We start from the raw sequence: 22,068 nt of genomic DNA, 5'->3' as shown, positions 1-22,068 counted from the left end.
ATTGCATTAAATGAATTCTCCTCCCGATCGACTAACTGCAATGTTTAATATAAACACACAACAACACCAGAAAACCTCTTCTTAAAGTTCTTTGTCTGGCTGGAAACCCTACTCTTCTTCTTCAATCTGTCTCTCTGCATGGTTGAAATCATTAACGCGTGTTCCCATTTGTGTCGGATCTTGTGTCAAGATGTCTTTTTCAGCAGCCAATTCATTCCAGAATAAACAGTACGAGCACTCGCTGTCCCCGGTCAGAGAAGAGAGCAGAACGTTCAGGCAATTAAGCTTTACGCACAAATAACTCAATTTTGATTTAACATCTATCAATCACCAGACATGCTGCAAATAAACTCTGAGGAAAAGTTATGCTGCGGTTCTCGTGTGTTTGAGAGTTAAAGACACTTTTTTGCTCCGTTAGAAATGTATCCTATGCTCGTCAAAGTATCTAATATATTTTTAAGGATGCAAGAAGCCATCCCTCTTTTTCATAGCCAACGAGGTATGACATGATTGCTCCTATTGTCTTATGTTTTGTCGTTTAAAATGTCTTTGTTTTTTAGTTTTCATGGTGGATTTGAAGACAAATAAACCTGTTAAGAGAAAGCCACTTCATATTTCTACTCCACTACAATTCAGTATGAAATACTAAACCCTTCACCACAGGTTTTGATTATTATAACACATGTAATGATGATGTATTATGATAGGTTAAGCTACCAAGCTGTATATAAAATGTCAATCATAAGCCCTTTCTTTACCTTCAGCAATAAATTAAACACATTGACGTATCACTTATCATAATCCAGTTATGTAGAATACGTGATACTGAAATAGGCTATTCTGCATAATGAATACTTTTTGTACTTTAAGTATATTTTGATGTTGCTGTTTTTTAGCGTTTCCATGATTCGGTTTTGAATACTTAACTTTAACAGAGTATTTCTGCAGTATTGAAACTTCTAGCTGACCCTCAGTTTCTCTTATGCTGTAAATAAAACTATTTGTGATTGAATTTAAGGCAGTGTACCAGAGAAGCATAACTCCCTCAACCTAATCCTGACTCAGCAACTTCCTCTGCAGTAAGTGCCTCTTCTTTTCCCATTATCAAACCTATAGCTACCACAAAGCGGAAATATAATTGCTGCAATATTTCTATGTGTGGTTAAAAAGGACAAGAGGAATTTAAGTGCAAACGTTTTTCCAGGCGAGAGAAACCTCCCTCTGATCCACTGTGATGGTCTGTTATGTCACTGCCTGTATCCAGTATCAACATGCATACCTTCCAGTATCTCCAACCCCTGTCCCACTGACCTATGGCCTACATACCATAAACTCCCCTCTGCACGGCACTGGGTGACTCACAGGCCTATATAAACACTACATCCACTAACCCCCTGTTCACATGAAGCCATATTTGATACTCAAGCATGACCACCAAACATCAGCGGAGCAGACAATCCAATAAACCATCGAGCCAAGGGAGCGAAAAGAACATTTGGAGAGCCAGAGTTCACACCGTGTACTTTCCAAACGTTGGCAGATTTCCAAAAAGGATTCCCAAGGTTTTCCACAGCGGTTGATGGGATTTCTTGGAATATATTGGGAACAGGCCAACAGATATGTGTATATGTGTGTGTGTGTGTGTGTGTGTGTGTGTGTGTGTGTGTGTGTGTGTGTGTGTGTGTGTGTGTGTGTGTGTGTGTGTGTGTGTGTGTGTGTGTGTGTGTGTGTGTGTGTGTGGAGGGGAAATTGCTGAGCAGTGCAAAAAAAAGGTGGAGGAGCACTTGAAAACTTGTCTATAACCCCCTCCATCTGGAGACCAGAGCCTGCAGCGATGAGGGGAGACAATGTCCTAGATGGAGATCGAGATAGGAAAGGTGAGGGGGGATTTCTAGGAACACAAGAGTTGGCGAGAAGATGTGTTTATGCCGTGGCGAGATCCCATAAAGAAGAAAAGGAGTGAAATGTGGATAGAACTGGTCATGCATAAATCTAAATATCACACTTGGTGCGGAGGGATTGTACAGAGAGTAAACACTCCATGAAGCTTATAAACTGACAATGGATTATTATCTATCCATGTTTAAGGCCTTATATGAACTGATTTGATCGTGGAATGCATCCAAGGATGAATAATGCCAGACCGTCGACCGATAACAGGCGTTTGTGGAGGAGTTTGCCCGAAAGAAATGGCTCGATTCATTCGGAGTTGCGTAGTTTGCCTAGAGATAATTTATCCAAATAGGCTTATTTACTTATACAAAGGGCCAGTGCATGTGGTCATGGCAGGGTTGTTGCTAACAAGGCACTGAAGATAGCTTCCCTGATGATATTACCTCATGTTTGAAAGCTGCTTGGGTCCATGCTGATGAGGGATTTGGCCTTGTGCTATAAAATGTGATGAACAAACCTACATTTGGAGTGGTTTCACTTTTAGAATAAGAAACATGTACTTGCTCCACTGCCTGAAAAACATCTGTGCAGCATATTACTGGTTAAATCTAGCTCAATACAAGTTGAAATATCTTATGAACCAAAAGTTAGATATATTTTCTTAAAGTACGATTCCTTTTTCGTCTTTTTAGTAAAAAAAAACAAGACTTTTTCCACAGAATTTCCCTTTTCACATCCCAGTTTTTTGATATTCATCCCCGAAACGATCTGAAATGATACAGGCTGGATGAGGAAAGGAGAGTTACCATGGTGATGTGGCAGGTTTTGATTGGCCGCACGCTGAAAGCCTGGAACAATCAGCTCTTCAGTTCTGCGAGAGGAAGTGCGGTCCATGCTTTCCTGTCAAGAAAAGAAACAAAAAATTAATAAGGAGCAATAAAATCCATTCAGTGGGTTTTAAATGTCAGATCATTGAGTGCAGGGTAAGAGAACGTGTTATTTCCACAGAGTTCCGAGGGTCAGACAGGGTGGATTCATGCCTCTGCTCTCGAGGAACATCAAGCTTCAAGTTCAGAGAGCGGTGACACTTTGACCCTGTTGCAGTGGGACTTTATGACTCCCCCGCCCGATCGCTTTCCCTTTCTCAGACATTTGCACACACTCGTTTCAAACCCTCACATCAGATACTGATTTGTGTGTTTAAACAAAACAACAGATAAATCATTAAGAGAACGAAAACAAACCATTTTAGGCACACTTATACAATCTATACCGTCTGGAGACGCACGCACACACGGCCAAGCTCCTCACACATTGTCTAATTTGAAGCAGCCTAGAGGCAGGAAAGCTGCAGAGGCAATAGTTCTCAATCTTCCCTTTTTCCAGGAAAAAGAAGAACGACAAACCGTTGCTTCCAGGAACTGCTCGTGGCCAGGGGTCCTGCTGTGCATGTATGCACATACACGCACGCACACATTTGAAGCTCTGTTCAGTGCTTCGAAAACACCCATAAATGCAGAGTAAGATTTATAGCTCTGAGAAGCAGCGGCCAAATGCTTTCCAAGAAAGGCAACTTGGCTGCAGGCTGCTGAGAGCTGACAAAGAAATTCAGTTAGAACTGACTAGCTAGAGGTTCAACTTGCTCAAAAAACTCCCACTGATTTCTTACTCATCAAGTGAGAGACATGCAAGCCATCACTCCAACAAAAAGCAATACTCAATGCTACAACAGACGAGAAAACCTTGACTCAATCGTTTGAAAGTCTGTCTAGTTATTTTCAATTCTGGTGAAAAAAATGTCCTTCAAAGAAACAATTTGGTGTTTCGCTTATTCACTTATTGGCAGTGAGCAGCCTGTGAACGAGGGAACTGCTAGCCTGAACAAATAGAGCAGGCTAGCAGTTTCCTCCTGTTTACCATCCAGATTCCAGTCTCTGTGCTAGGCTAGGCTAGGCTAACTGGTTTGAGCATCAAGACTCTTCGCTAGAAAGCTAAAGCTGCTAAAAGTGTTTCACTTTTCTTATATTATTTACTCTACCTCAGGTCCTTTATGGGGAAATGTGGGCACAATGATGCTAAAACATACCTTTACTAAATGTAATACTGCAGCCACAAAGCCACTGCATCTTAAAGACAAATAATACCATGCATTCCTAATATGCATGTAGTTTCTCTAGATTTTAAGTCACTTTAAGTTTCAAGAGGTTATATTTTCTGCAAACATTTCTGCCACAAGACCTGTGTGTCTTTCATTTCTCTTGCAGCACTATCAGCACTGGCTTGGGTTTATCCTTCTCCTGGACATAAAGAGTGTAGTTGTGTACACCAGTTGGAGGCAGGACAGTGTCCTCGACTTAGAAACAGATATCAGTAGCAGAAGTGATATAGCTAGAGGTAAACTCAGGGCAAATCCCCTCCCCTCAGCAGCACTCGAGCAGTAAAAGAGTCTGCTTTAAGGGCTACATTCCTCATAAAAACTTCATTGTGAACTCCCAGTAATGCACTTTCTCTGACTCTGTAGCCTGAAGAGAGGCACTGATGCTCCCTTAATGGGCCACTATGTCTAAAGTGACAGGAACTGATAGCTTGAAAGCAGGCATTGGTTTCTCAGAAAGAGCATATTCCAGATGTGGATTGTTTCGCACAATATGCCGATAGTTATGAACAGCATGCTTGGTATGACTAGTGTTCAGGGTGTAAGCAGTACAGTACACGAAGAACGACGTTAATGTAATGCATTAATTAATGTGCAAAGATTGTTGATGGTGTGCAATAAAGAATATGTTCTTTAAGGGGAGTAATACTGAGTGTGCAGCCATGCTTTAGCTCTGTGAAACTGCATTTGTAACTAGAGTTGCTTTGAGCAACTCCTAACGTCACCACGCTAACATGTTGGACAATGCTAACATGCTGATGGTAAGTGCAGGTATTGGTCATCTTAGAAGTTAACATGATTAGATGATAAGTATTACGCCAAAGTCATGGACAAAACAAAACTTAAACCTGATAATGGTAGGGGTTAGTGTCTGTAACCAGTTTTATGGCAATCTATGAGATATTTGAGTCTGGAACTAAGTGGTGCAGCCAATCGACTTTAACTGACATTTCCATCCACAGGGCCTCTAACACGACTCAAAATGATAATGTTGTATATTGTTTTTTCAACATATAATTATGAGTTGCACACAAACTGCTTCATATAATGGTTAACAAACCTGTTTTTCCCCTTTGACACCATGCGTAGCCATCACTTCTTGTCCTCTTGTGGGACTTAATGGGGTGCATTTGTATTTTTGGCCAAGGTAAAGTCTTAACAAACGTATTTATTTGGATTGAATGTTAATGTGCATTGACTACAGTCTGTGCTAAAACCATCTTTGAACGGTTAATTCCAAAATTGTCCACTAAAAGACAGGCCAATGAAGATTGTAAAACGGTTGTTTGAGGGAGTGCTAACACATCTTGTTCTAGGTTGCTGGCTTTAAACAATGTCTCCTCTTGCTTATTCTATTTATCCGTAGCACTGCTTGCTTTGATTCTTTATCCTGCAGAAAATAAAGAGCAATTTCCTGTGTTTTCTTAGATTTAAGTGAGTTATTTTCTTGTCCTAAAGGTACATTTGTCTGGAACGCTGCTCTGGTTCTTGAAGCCTGCAGAAGTGGCGCTTTAAGCAGAATGACACATTTGGATAGTCATGACTACTCTACTACTCGTCTCCCCTTTCACTTTTCAGCCCACGGCACTAACATCGAGGTATTTCAACACACTTTCTCTCCGAGAACCAAAGGCTATGCTTCCTCGAAAGCACAAGTATGAGCCTCAGCGCGCCCATTGCCTCAGCGACAGCTGTGCTGACAACTGACCTCTCTGAAAATAGAGAAAGAAAGCCTGATGTCCATGTCCTCACACGCGCTCAGGACTGTTGGCACTGACGCTGACAGTTTTATTTTTTGTTTAAGTTACCCAGATGAGTTTTGAGTCTGTGGACTGTGGTTTCTCAGTGCTCTGCTGTTCATATGTATGCAAGGAATATATGGGAGGGAAAGAGAGACAGAGTTCCTGGCTCCTTCCTCTGAGACATATTTGGTACAGATCCAAAGTTCTCATTAAGATAGACACACACACTTGGAGACAGGCCTTGAAATCTGAATATCAACCCGCCGTTAGGTATGGTGTTATATAAGTTTGCAGAAAAGAGAACTCATTTGCTCCTTATCTATAAACACTAAACCTACAGTGACTGCCTACAGAGACCCCATGGGGTATGTGTGTGTGTGTGTGTGTGTGTGTGTGTGTGTGTGTGTGTGTGTGTGTGTGTGTGTGTGTGTGTGTGTGTGTGTGTGTGTGTGTGTGTGTGTGTGTGTGTGTACCATGCTGTGTCACGTCAACTGGCAAGCTTTACATAACATATACACACACATACACACACAGCAATGTTGTAACCCACTTCTCTCCCGCTCCTCTAACTACCAAACTCTGTTTTTCTGCCGCCAGATCCAAGGTGGAGGAATTTAGTTTTCTATGGGGATTCAATTCACTATTCACTGCTCTCTGACCGGTGCAAAACCCTTTCCTGGAATCTAAGGTGAACCAATCCAACTTAATTTCAGCTCAGCAGGGGGTTCAGCGGTCCCACGGTTTGAGTTAGCAAGGAGCCACTTTTTTAAAACTCCACTAAGAGAAATAGGGCGGCTGAGGCTACGTCACCCCCATCGTCCCATTGGTCCCAGTAAGACGTAATGCTATCAATCCAATGCTCTCAGGCCTGTCACACTACAAAGCCCACAGCTTGTTAGTGTTGTTTGTTTAGCGCTCTATTTATAGACCATCACGATGCTTTAACCAAATTCTTTAGGTCACTGGACGGTTGTAGAGGAGAAAATCCAAGCCGAGAAACAAAGGGCTCATTCTGTGGGAGTTGCACAGTGGAAGTGAGTCTGTTGTGTTCCATGGCTGCCATTTTTTACCTAACTAGGTCAGGAGTCATTCACTGTGAAGCAAGTGAACTCACAAAGCCACTGTACATGTTGATTCACACAGAGAGGTTTGCATAACCAGCTCACCTCAATCTTTCCCTAAACGTTAACAAAAACTTGAACAACTAAACGTCATTTCAAATCAAAGTCGCACGCATCAAAATGTGTATATGAATTATTAGTGTGACATCAACAGTGTCTCTCAGAATGATGAACTCACATAAAATTGTTATTTTGGTTTTAAAGTCCACAAATGTATTGTTTGGTTCCAATAAAAGCCTCTCTGATAATATGAAACCGACTATGCATTAAAAACCCAGCACTAAAGGACAGGCAGACAAATAAAACAGCTAGATTGTTAAGAAAAGATCATTTACAAGTTAAAAAAACCCAAATTTTTTCAAAATGAAAAACAGAGCTCAACGACAGAGAAGATTTGAAACACGGTTCTGGCGGCCAAAAAACAACTCACAAAAAACATTCCTCATAAATTCCTTCCTATCTCTTTGTCTGCTAACATTAACGGAAAAACTGTTCGCTAACACTTCATATCTACTAGCCTACATTATGGGATAGTACTGTTTTGTTTGAACTTACTTAACATAACATTTTACTTCCCAACTTTACTTACCAATTCCATTTCTGAAATAACAAAAAAAGGCGACATTGCAAGTTCACAACGTAGCCAGTACACAACAAGTTAGCTAATAGCTAGCTTTGCTAACAAGGTTTGCAGGAAATCAGCAAACTTTGCTCCAAACCTGAGTTCATGTTTCAATTTAACTCAATAATGACAAACTACAAATGCAGTAAACTAAAAGCACCAACATTGACCCACTTTGGATAATCCTTCCCCCCCTTATTACTTGGTAAACACAGTGTGGGCTTTAGCATTAGCATGATGCACGAAAGACCATTATTTACTAAAACCACAAAACGAATGATGGGCAGTGGACGATTTTTATACAGTGGGAGAAATGAAGAGGACACACTCCTACAAAGTTTTTGTTTGACCCAAATCAAATAAAGGCATTGCTTTGACTGTTCATTCAGGAGTAGGCCTATATAACTTATTAACACCGGTGAAACTAATTGGTGTGGTGCACGCTTGTTTACAAATGGAAAAGCTAAAAAAAGTGGGGCCATTGTAAAAGTTAGAAGTTACACCTGTGCATTTCCTGGTATGACATCAAAACTCAAAGGAGAGAGGTATATAGCCCTGCCTTTCCAACTGTAGTGTAACTGTTACATGTTCTTGATGAATAAGCTCCCCTCCACCGGTGACAAGCATGCATGTGCTCAGTACAACAATACAATATTTACCTGGTAGTTCGAGTGACGTAAGAAGTAGTCAGGGCATCCCGCTAAGGCCATGGTGTTTCTTCAGTGTTCCCTCTGTAGGGAAGGACAACCTCTGGTCACACCAACACCCTGCACAAGAGGGGAGGACACAGCACAAAAAACAGACTGAATTCAAAGAGGGAAAGAAAGCCCCTATCACTCTCTCCTAACTTACAACATTTTCTTGAAAGTAATGATGAGTCAATGGGGATGTAATATCTTTTAATGACAACCATTTTTGATCAGCTTTGTTGTTCTTTAATAAATGTCTTTATCTTTTTTCTCATATATATTTTTGGTGTCATGTTGAAACTTAGAATGTACTTTAATTGAACCCCTACTCATTCAGTTAAAACAAATCCTGCGTGTGCGAATGAATATGCGTGCATGGGAGAATATCCAATGTAAACATAGCCATTGTGTACGACACACACAGACAAGTCAGTACCCAAACAAAGCCTGGGGCTTAAGAGTAAATAAGAAACCTTCTCTAAGCCAGCAACACAAGACCACTCGCCACCTGCAGACTGAGGGGGGAGACTTTCTGCGGGAACTTGTAAGAGGAGTCGGCTATTAGTCGGCATTATCTCCAGTGAGTAAGCAAGGGGACGTTGTGTAAAAAGGGGACACACACTGCAATACATTTCCATTCCTAGCGGTTAATGAATGTGGGGCGCCAAAGACGCCTGTGTAAATCTAATTATGATGCTTTATTGTTGTATAGATACCAATTGCTTTGTAATTTATCCAACTTCAGCTACACCCCACCATTATTCCAAAGGCTCCTTGGTTCTGCATTATGTCATTTTTTTAATGTGATTTCTATCTACATTTCTTTCATTGTTTTGGTTGCTGGAAATCCCAGACCAACAGCAAAATCTAATCAACTGCTCTCTTCATGAACTTGTCTGATTTAATGGAAAGCTGTAATAACACTTTAGAGATGTCGAGCTCTCAAGGAAAAAACAAAACGCTCCACAGAAGAATAGAAACAAGTCGTTAAGACAGACATTTCTGCAGCCCACATACAGATGTAAAGTGCTGCAACCAATACTGCTTCCAAGATAAGTTCAGCCAATGACACACACACACACACTTACACACACACTGCATTTGTCTCACTAAATAGCTCCACTCACTCTTTGACTCTGCTGCTGTGTCTTCACTTTCTCTCCTAGCATGCCTCTATTTTCCATGTCATTACAAAACAGAAATCAGATGGTTCAAACAATATCTCCTTCATCTCCTCCTCCTTATCCTCCTCCTCCTCTTCTTTCTCCTCCTCCTCCTCTCTCTTCTCACCCCACTAATTAATGTTTCCACTGGGGCTCTGCTATCTTTAGGTCGCTCTGCTGACTGAGAATCTGTGTCAAAATGTGTGTGCACAGTCACACACAGTCTCTCACACACACACACACACAGTCTCTCACACACACACACACACACACACACACACACACACACACACACACACACACACACACACACACACACACACACACACACACACACACACACACACACACACACACACACACACACACACACACACACACACACACACACACACACGAGACAGCCTCTCCACTGCTGATAATTACACACTTTCTTCTTACTGCAACCAGGTTTTATATCTCACACGTTCTTGCATAGGCCTAATGCCTGTGTTCACACCAATCAAACTGCTGGCCAAAAGGGCAAGCAGGGCTGAGCGTATGTGGGGCTAATAAGCCTGGAAGCAAAGCCAAAGCTGCAAGTGCTTGACATTTGCTGACATTTGGGGTTCGTACTGCAGAGAAAGGCAGCAATTCAGCTTTACTGGTCAAACAGGGCGACCTAGGGAATTAAACGGGGCAGGGAGCAACTTAATAATGCCAATTGTGTTGTGCCATGTGTGTGTGTGTGTGTGTGTGTGTGTGTGTGTGTGTGTGTGTGTGTGTGTGTGTGTGTGTGTGTGTGTGTGTGTGTCTTGATAGAAAATAGCACACTCATACAACTTCCCAAGTACAAATAGGGTAAGATGCTGACCTTAATTGCATTTCAGCAGCAGATTTTTTAGGACTGTATTTCCTTACAATAACAATGACTGCACAGCAATGTCTACAGTTCACAAGCTTTAATGGTATGCTATCCATCTGCACTTCACACACAGTAGCATATTATTCCCCTCAAGGCCTCTTAAAAGCATTGATGTTGCATGGTGCAAAACAGACCTGTAGTCTTCTTTAAGCGCCAGGAAGGCGAACGTTTGGCAGCATGCACAGATGAGCCTACATTAAGTTACAGCTAATGGAGCTTTATATTATGACAGACCATCAACTAAAAAAAAACCACACACACAAACACACTCACAGTCTCTCAGCTTATCGTCCTTGTTGCAGCTATTCTTGCTGGCCTTGAGCTGTGGGTTTAGAGAACTCCCTTACAAAGTAACAATTAGTGTGAGAAACCAAAGCTACTGTGAGGATGTGAGACAAGTCACTGCAGAGGCTTCATGACACTGATTGAGCATCCAGACGGACTGAGGAGTTGTGTCAATCTCAATAAAAACTACACAGATTTGGATTAATGATGTGAAATATAATCAACACTTAAATCAGACTTGGACACCTGGAGTAAATTCACAAGCTACCCTGCAGTATAGCTACAAAGTCATTCAAACTAGCTGCACCTTTACCAGCTTTGAGAACACTTTAATGATCAACGAACACAACTCATTCTGTGGAAGGGTTCAAGACACCACCGAAAGAAGATGAGTTTCAAAACAAATAACCAAAAGGGCTTACGTGAATAAACGGGCAGCACTCTCAAGAATCGTGTCCAGGAAGCACGCGGGGCAGCACTTCGACTCTCCTTCTCTGGACCTTTTCACAAACTGTTCCCCCTCCAACACGAAAAGATCCGTCCGCTGCACTGTCGCCTGCACCTTGTTCCCCCCGGGGTGCTTTCCTTTCTTGCACACACACACACACACACTCTCGCACACACACGCACACTCAAACACACGCACTCATGCACTGCACTTTTCGACCAGCTGACTGCTCTCTCTCTCTCTCTCTCTGAAGGAAACCTCCTCTCTCAGCCCCGCCCTGCTCACTGCAGCACGCTGCAAAAAATACGTACTTTTTTTAATGCAAGCGTGGTCAGTATACACATCACGTTAGCCAAACTAATAAATACTCACTGATTCAATGTAGTACATTACTCATTTACTGGGGTACTTGTACTTTAGTATGTTTATGTTATGGTATTTTATACTTTTACTCTACTACTACAATTTCGAAGCCAATGTTGTACTTTTTACTCCACTACATAAATAAGTTACTATTTTCTTTTCAGATTCAGATTATCAGCTAATATACAAGCCCCCTGTAACCATACGTCTGTTGCCCATTGGTGGCTTGAATAAACGTCAATACAAGTGCTTAAATCATCCTGTCGTCGTCTCCTTGCCTTCTCCAACGTACCCCTCATACCCTGAACATCCTGGCCTTGAAGCAGTGTTCTGGCCGACACTCCAGAGTGTGTGTGATGACAAAACTTGAATAGCCCTTTACAGTCCTACACATCCACTAACCCTCACCCACAAGTATAATTTGATGCCAACGCTTTTGTACTTTTACTTTTCAAATGCAGTATTCTCCCTTGTTACAGAGTAGAGTACTCCCACCACTGTAAATAAGAGAAGAAGAATGCATCTTTTAAGGATTTTTCACCAAAGTTTTTGTATTATTTTTTATGAATAACGGTGTGGGTTGACATTTTTTGCAGTGTGTTCAAGACCTGACTTTAACCCTTCAAGAAGAGGGGGCCCTCGTCTCTAGCTAAAGTGACAGGTCATTAGAGACCTCCATCCATCTGGTGTCACCACAGCAGGTCTACAGTGTACACAATGTACCTGCACTGTTGCCTGCAGCAAATGTTCTTTACATCAAATCTCATCAAACATTTACAGCAGCTGACAAAAAAAAAACCCACAGTCTTTACATTCCTGCTGGCATATTAAGGCCATATCATATGAGTGAAACTCAGCGTCACCATAAAACAGACGTTATGACGTGAGGGAGCTTGAGTGCAGTACTGAGCACTATAAACAAACATAAAGTAAATAGAATATTGCATGTGGCCCAAAATCCTGGATGGTTAAAGAAGAGGTTTAGAAATCAGTAAAATTAGTAGTACATGCTTTGCAGTATCAAATTAAAGAAGTACACTAGTAACTCAGTTTTGGGGACGACAAAACCCTGATAAGCAGGTTGGATTTAAGAAATACTGGTGTTATGAATCTGCCCTTAAATGGTCTTGACAACTATTGGATGGATTTCCAGAAAATTCATGTTCACTTCAAGATCAATTTGAATGCTTTTGATGATTCACTTACTCATAAAGCCATTATCAGGTCCAAATCTGTCCAATACTGAATGCTTTAGCAGTGATAGCCTCAATTCCACTCCTCCCACCAATGCTATGTAAACATTGCTGCCTATACAAGCCATACACTGTTTGCAGTGCGTTAGATAATCCTTGACACCTCATCCCCTTTCACATATTCATCATCCCGCAACCATTCACAAACTCAGGTTTCACCCACTCACAGGTTAAATAAACCCTTCACCTTATCTGCTTTCAGACCTGCAGTATGTGCACACATGTTGGGGTTGACAGCAGATAACAGGGAGGCTGGGAGAAATGGATCCAGTTACTTGAGCCTACTGCAGCACAACATTCACTTATGTTGAGGTTAGAAGGTTATTCATAACATTGCCAGTATCTTAAGAACGTCTTTGCTCCTGCGGACGACCCATGCATCTGACAGCCAGTTTATTCACATGTGTAAGCCTGCCAAAATCTAACATGAGCCTGCAAATACTTGAGCCCAAGGCCACATGAATGTAAAGCTTCGTCAGCTTTTCGAGAAAAAATCCTTCTCTGTAAACAGGTCAAAGGTACCTAGGCTATTTCCAGAATCAGTTCTCCACATAGGCCTTTGTTTACAAAAGCAACACCAGGAGGTACACTAGAAAAACAAGTGGAGTATCAAGCCCGCTTAACCATCACATTGGAGTGTTTATACTCGAACCAGACCTTGGCAGAGAACGTCTGTGACATCTGTAGTTACATGCATCTGTACTCATCAAAGTGCTGACTGCAATCAAATATCAGATTGGACATTTAAATCAGAGTGTGGTTTCTTTTTTTCAGGTTAGCCTGGTGTCCTACAGCAGCTGGAACAGAGCATGAGCATTCACAGCAGCAAAGGACACAGCTACCTTAACCCAGTCTGGGGTATTCTGAAAGGAATCAGAAATGGGAAGGAACAGGCTCTCAAGTTCTTCAAGATTCAACATATTTAGAGCTTTATTTTAGCCAGCAAATGACTGTTTGGACCCAGGGAACATGCAACACATGCATGGATAGATAATAAGCTGATTTGGGTTGCAGGGTGACACATTAGACTTTTGGGTTCACATCTCTGCCTAACATTCAAAGTGTTATCAAACCGGAGAGTAAAAGTCGTTTTCAAAACATATTTTTGTCGGAGCAGGTTGGTGATTTCTCCTTCTCTAATGCGTTAGTGTCGGAGATAGTTCCAGCAGATTGGAGGGAAAGCCCAACTGGAAATTTCCAGGTTGTCAACGTTGATCTCGACAATTGGAAAATAAGGTGGAGCCGGAGAACAAAACTTTGCCCAAAATAGATTCATCACCCTGAGATAATTTCTGAGGAAAATAGAGGTTATCAATACATTTCATCAAAACCTATAAAAGGCATCACTGTATCAAAGGGGCCCTATTTTGCATTTTAGGGGTTTCCCTTTCCGGTAGTGTGTTATATAATATAGGTTTTTGTGCATGTAAATGGTCTGCAAAGGCTAAAATCCCTTTGTTCCCTCCAGAGGGAGTTTCTCTCCCACACACTCCTCCCCCCCTGCCTGAAATGCCTCCATTGGAGTCCTTTGTTTACTCTCGTCACATAGTGACATCACTAGGTGACACTCGCATTTCTATTGGCTAGCGCTCGAACACATCGTATGTGATACGCTAAGGGGCGGGACATCTCTAAGTGGCTGACCAACAGAGCCGACCAGCTGACCAATCAGAGCAGACTGGGCTCTGGTTTCAGACAGAGGGTGAAAAGAGGTGATGCAGGACAGGCAGTATGAGAAACATAAAGAACTTTTTGAACATTAAAGGATGGAGACATGTCCCAGTAGAGACACTAAATATATGAACCTGAACATGAGCATAACAGGGCCCCTTTAATAGGGTCAGGAATATTCGTCCTTTAAAGGTTTCATGGTTTCCAGCTCAGGACCCATGAATATCACTGAATATCGTACATCCTGCTGAGCTTCAAGGAGGGTAACAATGATGGCAGGCAAGAAGTGAGTTGTGCTGGAGGAATGCATTAAGAGTTTTCCTTGGATATGTTCACACTTATTCCCAATGTTTAATGTCATCTGTGTTTAACAGCTACATTTCAAGTCTACACGTGGAGTAGTGTTTGATGGTGAAAAATACATTTTGGGTGGGTTTTGTTTCAAATCCCTCAGATAGAACCATGTATGAAGCTGAGAGATGGATTTTGAAGCAGAAAGGAAATACATATTATAGGTTCCATGTTAGTGTTCAACCCTCCTGCAACAACTTTAAACTGCTGACAATAAACTATTTGGGAGAGGTGAGGCATTCAACTGAATCATCTGCAATATGCTTGGGTAACAAAGTGCAGATTGCCACAATTTTTTTCTTAGATTATTTACTTTGGGTAACTAGTTATCATTTTTCCGCCAGCAATGAAGGCTTTGGATTAGTGTTTCCACTTCAGCATCACCTGCTAAAAAACTGTGCTGTCATTCAAAAATGTTTCCAAACAAGCCGTGTTAGTTCGGACTGCCAGATTTTATAACTCGTAAAAGCAAAACATTGACACCCAGAAAGGCAGTCAAAGAGCACAGCCAAGGCCATTTCCATAAGTGAAAAATAATTTGCCCCGTGATTTGGATCTGCACAAAAATGTAATGGGTTTCTTCCTTGGCACATACACCCCTTCCACAAGTTCCATAAAAACCTGGCCAGACGGATTTTTCGTATTCCTGCAGAGGAACAAACAAACAAACCAAACCGAAGCCTTCTTGGCCGAGGTAACAAGGCTGTGTTAAGAGAAGATTTTTAGGAATATTTGAGGTCTGTTTGAATGCTCAGCTTGGAATAGCGCTTACAGATTCCGACATAAAACCTTGTGTGCGGGTAGAAACCAGAGCACAAGCTTTTTAAGAGATGAGAACATCCACCACTTCAAAGCACAGTGCCTTCTAGGAAAGCCAACAAACTTTCAAGGCTAAGTCCTGGCTTGGCCCGATGACCGACGAGTCCCACCGCTCTGTTTGTTTGCATTCATGGGTTAAGAGTAATAGAGTTACGCAATGGACAACAGAAACAGCTTGATGCTTCCCACTGAAACGGGACGGACGAACAAACACATGGACACGCACAGTGTTTTGAAAACAAAGCAGAAGCGTGGCTGTTACGTAAAAATTCCACTTACTCTTTTTATGGGAAATGGTTAGGGAGGCCAGATGTGGAGGAATCTGGGTCTCTCAAGGTCTTGGGAGGCAAACCAGACTGATACGCATACAGTGGTGTAAAGTAATGCCACAGCTAAAAACATGTCATTTAAGTGCAGCGGTGTAAAGTCGCTAAGTGGATTTACTAAAAGTACTGAACTTAAGTGCAATTTTGAGGTACTTTACATGAGTATTTCAATTGTTCTCTAATATGTACTTCTACAATTCAGAGCCAAAATGTGTACTTTTACTCCACTACATTTATTTAACACCTTTAGTTGCTAGGCAGATTTGGATTAATGATGTGAAATATAATCAGCCCTTAAATCAGACTTTAGTTCACCTGGAGTAAATCCAGCAGCTACCCTGCAGTATACAAAGCCATTCAAACTAGCTGCACCTTTACCAGCTCTGAGAACACTTTAATGATCAATCATTATAAAACATATCAGAGATATTATTCTGAAATGGACCAATCTGCATAAAGAGCACTTTTGCTTTTGTGACTTTAAGTACATTTTGAAGCCAATACTTCTGTACTTTTACTGGAGGAACATTTTGAATGCGGGACTTTTACTCCTAACAGAGCATTCTTACACTCTGGTACTTCTACTTTTACTCAAGTACAAGATGTGACTACTTCTCCTACCTCTACAGCTACAGAACAAGTACACACACCAACACCATGGGCTAAATCGTCTTGCACAGCAGGCTGATGTGTGTGAGATGATTAAATGGTCGGGTCAAAAACTCAGTGTGTTGGGACCGTTTTGAAACCTCCGCTGAGTAAACAAAACTCAGAGCCCAGCCACATGGAACTGGGTCAACCTGACAGTGTGTGTGTGTGTGTGTGTGTGTGTGTGTGTGTGTGTGTGTGTGTGTGTGTGTGTGTGTGTGTGTGTGTGTGTGTGTGTGTGTGTGTGCGTGTGTGTGTGTGTGTGTGTGTGTGTGTGTGTGTGTGTGTGTGTGTGTGTGTGTGTGTCATCTCTCCAAGGGTACAACTTGTGTGTGCTGGCTGCCTTTTTTCGGAAGTGATTCACTGTGTGTGGGTGTATCTGTGCGGACGAAGTGGTTGGGTGGTCTGAGAGCTGTTGTTCACTGTGTTCTTCAGGGATGTTCATCTGAGAGATGGAATGCCATCGACAAACATAATATCATACAGAGGCGGGGTTTGGTGCAGAGAGGTGGAAGAAGTAGCATGAAGGCATATAGTAGGGAGGATCAGCTCTGTTTTGGCCATGCTAGTTTCGTGGCTAAAGGGATTGGAAAGGCTAACCACTCCAGACTGAAATGTCAGTAGCACTTTAAAATAAGACTACCTTTATAAACGAAGTGTGTAATTCATTTATTAATTAGGTTGTGAACACTTTATAAATCATTAATAAGCGTTTATAAGACAAGACATAAACAGGGCAACTGTGACCAGTTGCTTGCCAAATAGTGAGCCCACATTTATCTGTACTGCTAAGTCTTATAATGGCTACTTAGCCTAATAGATGCCAAGAAACATCAGGCTGGATGGGGGGGAGAATCAACTCAGTGAACAACAGATACCAAGGATGCTGGCTGATGAAGAAGACCGAGTAAGCTAGGGAGCCAATATAAGGCTTAGTCATCTTGCCAAATAGTGAGCCTGTGTTGATGTATGAAAACTATGTTAGAACGGTTTATAAATGGTTCTTAATGATTGATAATGATAATTAATAACCTAATTACAAACCCTTTATGAATCCTTTATAAGGGAAGTCTTATGTAAAGTGGTAACGAAATGTCTCCATAACTATTGAACAGAATGTCTTCAAATTTAGCGTAGATATTCATGATCTGCTAAACCTAACCCTCACTATAAAACAAGGAATCGTTCTCTGTCTGCATGTATGTGGGCATGTCTTTCACATACATTGAGAACCAATTTGTCAGATCTACTTCACGCTGAGGACCCAAGGAAGTGCCGTGACAAAACACAGTCAATATTCATATAGTTTGAATAAGCAAACCCCAGCAGGGCCTGGCTTCAGGATTTCCAATCAACATCTCATTGACTGCAGTTTAGTCTCGCTGCTGGATGCTGGACACATTTACAATATAATCAAAATGCATTTCATTTCTCTGGAGTAAGCGAGCAATGAGCGAGAAAGCTGCAAGAAAATGGACAGGTGTAACTCAACACATTTCTAAAATCGTTAGTTATTTTTGGGTTTGGAGTGGGAATGTCTCATCAACTATTGGAAAGGATTGCCGGGAAATTCCAAACCAATTTCCGACACAAGCCATTTAATTAACTTGATGCTAATTCCCCCGTACAGACGCTTGCTGTAAGATATCTTGCAAACTCAGCGTTAACATTTTCCAGAATTCCTTTCATTCCCACAAATTTGCACAAGTGAAAACATTTTCAACCCGCCCTGCCTCTTCACCTCAGTTTACGACTCTTTAGGGGAGCTTGTTGTACTTGAATATTTCCATTGACTTTAAGTGCTGTATCTTCAATGTACACAATGTTCGGTCTAAAGACACGTTTAGTCTTGTTTATGCATGACATCGTAAAAGCATTTCATATGTAATCATATGTCTAGTACTTGTGCTTATACCATTTCAAATATACTGAATGGTAAAACACCTATGCAATATATGTGTCTATACTTGATCTTTTCCATTTGCTACTGGCTTTCACAGTTTCCTTGTCTTCAATGTGTTGCCCAGTAAAAAAAAACATTCCTCTAAACTAGCAGAAAAAATAACAATAAGAATATTGTTGATCTGAAAAACACGGTCCTCTGGAGAGTTGGTGGAAACCTACACTGGTTGTTGTAATATTTTCAAGCATTATTAATCCCTTAATTATCATCAAATAGAAATGAAAAATTACACATTCTGTTCTGATCTGTGCCTCCACATGGGATTGGGACATAATCAGACATCTACATTACAAACTTAAACCTTATTAAGAGCTTGAAACTCTGTGTCAGGATTCAGAGATTTTGGTTCTTTTGGTCGTGATAAGCCCCCAACACTCTCGCAGGCAAGTACTTTTTAATTGCTTTATGTAAAGTAAATCTAAATTTAATTTGTGCACTTGGGAAAAAAATCTGGAAATAAGGCTTTAAAGAGGGGATATTTCAGCTAATCGAGCCATGGATTATTTCTGCTTTCAAATGTTAATATGCTTGAAGCAATTTCAGAGAAATGAGTGTCAGGAAACCTCAAAAGGAACCTTTTTGTTAATTAATTTAATTAACTAAACGCTCTGACATTTAAGGGATTATTTTGACTTGTTTTGAAGGACTTTTTACAAGTGAGATTATGTGACTCATGATGGACATTTTTTGCAGCATGTACCCACTGTGTGTGTGTGTGTGTGTGTGTGTGTGTGTGTGTGTGTGTGTGTGTGTGTGTGTGTGTGTGTGTGTGTGTGTGTGTGTGTGTGTGTGTGTGTGTGTGTGTGTGTGTGTGTGTGTGTGTGTGTGTGTGTGTGTGTGTGTGTGTGTGTGTGTGTGTGCTGGCCCCAACGCTGGCCCTCCAAAGTCGCTCAGAGTGAGATCAAAGTCGAAGCTGTAGATTAATCCACATAACAGGAGCTTTTCCACTAATAACAGAACATTCTTTTCATTCTCGTTGCCTGGTACGTCAGTGCCACCGAGCCTTGACACTCACACCGACACAAGGACCTCAAACCAGAGGAAAGTAAATTAAACAACTAAAAATACTAAAGGTCTACTCCAGTTTCAGTGACATCAAATATAAAAGGTGTATTAGGTTTATAAAGCAGTAAAAGCTCCACACCAGCATTCATGTGCCTTACGGTTATGCCCTTTTGAGAAATGTTTACAACCAAATGGTCATTTACAAATTTAAAAGGACATTTTAAGTTCATTTTCAGGTTCCTATTTGTACTTTTTGCCTATTCTGTGACATGTCTCCATGCTTTAATGTTCAGAAATGTCTTTGTTTTTCTCATACTGCCTCTTTTCACCCTCTGTCTGAAACCAGAGCCCAGTCTGCTCTGATTGGTTAGCTGGCTGCTCGGTTGGGATTGGTCAACCGCTTAGAGATGTCCCGCCCCCTTAGCCTATTGCGTACAAAGTGTGTTACATAGTGATGTTACAATGTTCCTGAAGTAAAAAAAGAGGTCCATCCGAAGCAAGAAACTTTGGGATTTTAGCCTCTGCAGACCATTGACATGCACAAAAACCTATACACACTACACAGGAAAGGAAAACCCTGAAAAGCATAATAGGGCCTCTTTAAAGAAAAGTTCCTCTTATTGATTGTGGCAGAATAAATTCCCACTTCAGTGATACACCTTGCCCCGCATGAAATCATCGGACTTACATTTGTTAATCATGGTAAGTTTCCAGTTAACACCTTGAGTTTTGGACATCGTTTTTATCGCGCTACCGAAACAGATTAAGACAAATTGGATGATGCCCTTGGGCTGTGGGTTAGGCCAGGCAGCAATTATAACTATAAATAAGTATTATCCTGAATCTGATGCCAAAATCTGTCTCTGTAGTGCTCTAATGCTCCACTGTGTTCACCAGGAAGCCGATAACGGTGTCTGTCTGCTCTTAGGTGCAGAGCAGGTAGAGTACAGTGGGTTCAAAGAGCTTATGGAAGTAGAGTGTGCTAGTGATAAAACATAAACCATGAGCTAAAAGAGACTAAAAGGCTCTCAGCTGATCGGAACTGCAGACAGTGAGTATCTGTGGGTTTATGACTATGACTGCCATGTTGGACATTAAACATCTGATCCAATAATAAACCATATTTGTGGGGGATGTCAGGTCATTGCAATTGATTACGCCAAAATCCAAGTGCAATCTCAGGCCTCTGGTATAAAAGCCAAGTCTTTATTTATTTTATTCAGTCTCAAGTTAAAGGAATCATTACTGACTCAAGTCCAAGTCACATATTAGGAACACACCCTTGGCAAAGGTCGAGTCCAAGCTTCACAAAGTTTAGAAAGCTGTGGTTGAGGCCACAGAAGCTCTAACTCTTACCGCTTTTGAGGCGGACATATCTCCAATATAACACCTACTGTTGGACTCAGTGTTAGAACAGCTATTCCCCATCCAAACTCGAAAATAATTGGTAATGGTGTCGCACAGAGCAGGCTTGTGTTTTGTCTCAGAGAGAAGGCAGATGTTTGGGTTGGAACGCCACCCCTGCATCTGGCTCGGGCTCTGCAGGCTACAGGAATAGAGTACCGAGAAAAAAGGGAACACAACTCCCCTTTCAATAGCATGACAGAGGAATGCTCTTCCTGCACCTGCAAGTCCTTTCTTTTATGAGCGCACCAGAGGAAAAAAAAACCAAACACTTGCGCAATAATCATTTGAGGAATTTAATTTTGCCTCGGCTAAATCACTTGGAATGTTTGCATTGCGCTTTAGAAACCGAGTCGGCCCCGAGACCAGGGACTTTCATTATGAGCCGGGCAAATGAGAGCGAAGCTGCCATGAAAAATCTGTCTTGATGAGTGAAATACGACAATAAAAACTCTCAATGACCTCACAAAAGCTATTTTACTATATTGATCTGTCAGTTTGCCAATATGGACTTACAACTGTCTGGATTGCAATCCGAAGTAAGATCTAAAATCACTTTGCCAGAGTTTACATGACACATGACATTAAAACTGCCTACCTTATAGCAAATACACTATAGTCAGTGCTAATAAACTCCCACTGTAGATTAACAGATTTTTCCCTGTGCACCAGGCAGGCAGGCAGTTCCCTCCCATCATGCCCTGTCTCCCTCTGTAAGTATCAGCTATCTGCTGCCAAAAGACTGGCTGGATATTAATAGCAACACTCCAAGAATCTAAACCACATTTGTTTAGGTCAAGGCTGAGCTCAGCGTCCATTAAACAATACGGAGAAACGACTCCGACTCTGGCAGCGTAAAGAAGAGGAATGAGAGATAAACTAAACAGATATCCGATGTTCTAACTGCCTCAGATGGAAAAGTCAATTGAAGAGGTTAATCATTTAAACTTGTGACCGAGAGTGCACTGTTTATGCGTCAGACAGCAACTTGGAGTCTCTCTGCTGAATGGCGGCCAAGCAGGAGATAGGGGGGCGGCGCGAAGCTCAACGTTAAAGGGGCCCTATTATACTTTTGGGGCTTTGATATATGTTTTAGTGCATGTAAATGGTCTGCAAAGGCTTAAATTCCCCTCAATTGGACTCCTTTTTCTGTAACATAATGACATCGCTATGTAACACTCACATTTCTATAGGCTAGCGCTCCAACACATCGTACCTGATACAGGGACATCTCTGAGCGGTT

The 22,068-nt window shown here is 41.5% G+C and overlaps 1 protein-coding gene across 1 annotated transcript in view; it reads right to left on the bottom strand.

Annotated features, from left to right (window-relative positions):
- The window catches only part of LOC134874777 (growth factor receptor-bound protein 10-like), a 43,104-nt gene extending 31,877 nt beyond the window's left edge, over positions 1 to 11,227 (bottom strand). Inside the window, exons 1-3 of the mRNA XM_063898945.1 lie at positions 10,997 to 11,227; positions 8,193 to 8,300; positions 2,700 to 2,793 (exon numbers count right to left, since the gene is read on the bottom strand). Coding sequence (XP_063755015.1) covers positions 2,700 to 2,793; positions 8,193 to 8,243 — 145 coding nt within the window. The 5' untranslated portion in view covers positions 8,244 to 8,300; positions 10,997 to 11,227. The remainder of the gene's footprint in view (positions 1 to 2,699; positions 2,794 to 8,192; positions 8,301 to 10,996) is intronic.
- Positions 11,228 to 22,068: the final 10,841 nt, after the last annotated feature.

This window comes from Eleginops maclovinus, chromosome 13, assembly GCF_036324505.1.
Source record: "Eleginops maclovinus isolate JMC-PN-2008 ecotype Puerto Natales chromosome 13, JC_Emac_rtc_rv5, whole genome shotgun sequence".
Classification (NCBI taxonomy): Eukaryota; Metazoa; Chordata; class Actinopteri; order Perciformes; family Eleginopidae; genus Eleginops; species Eleginops maclovinus.
The sequence above is the reverse complement of the archived record's forward strand: the minus strand, read 5'-3'. Positions and strand labels throughout refer to the sequence as shown.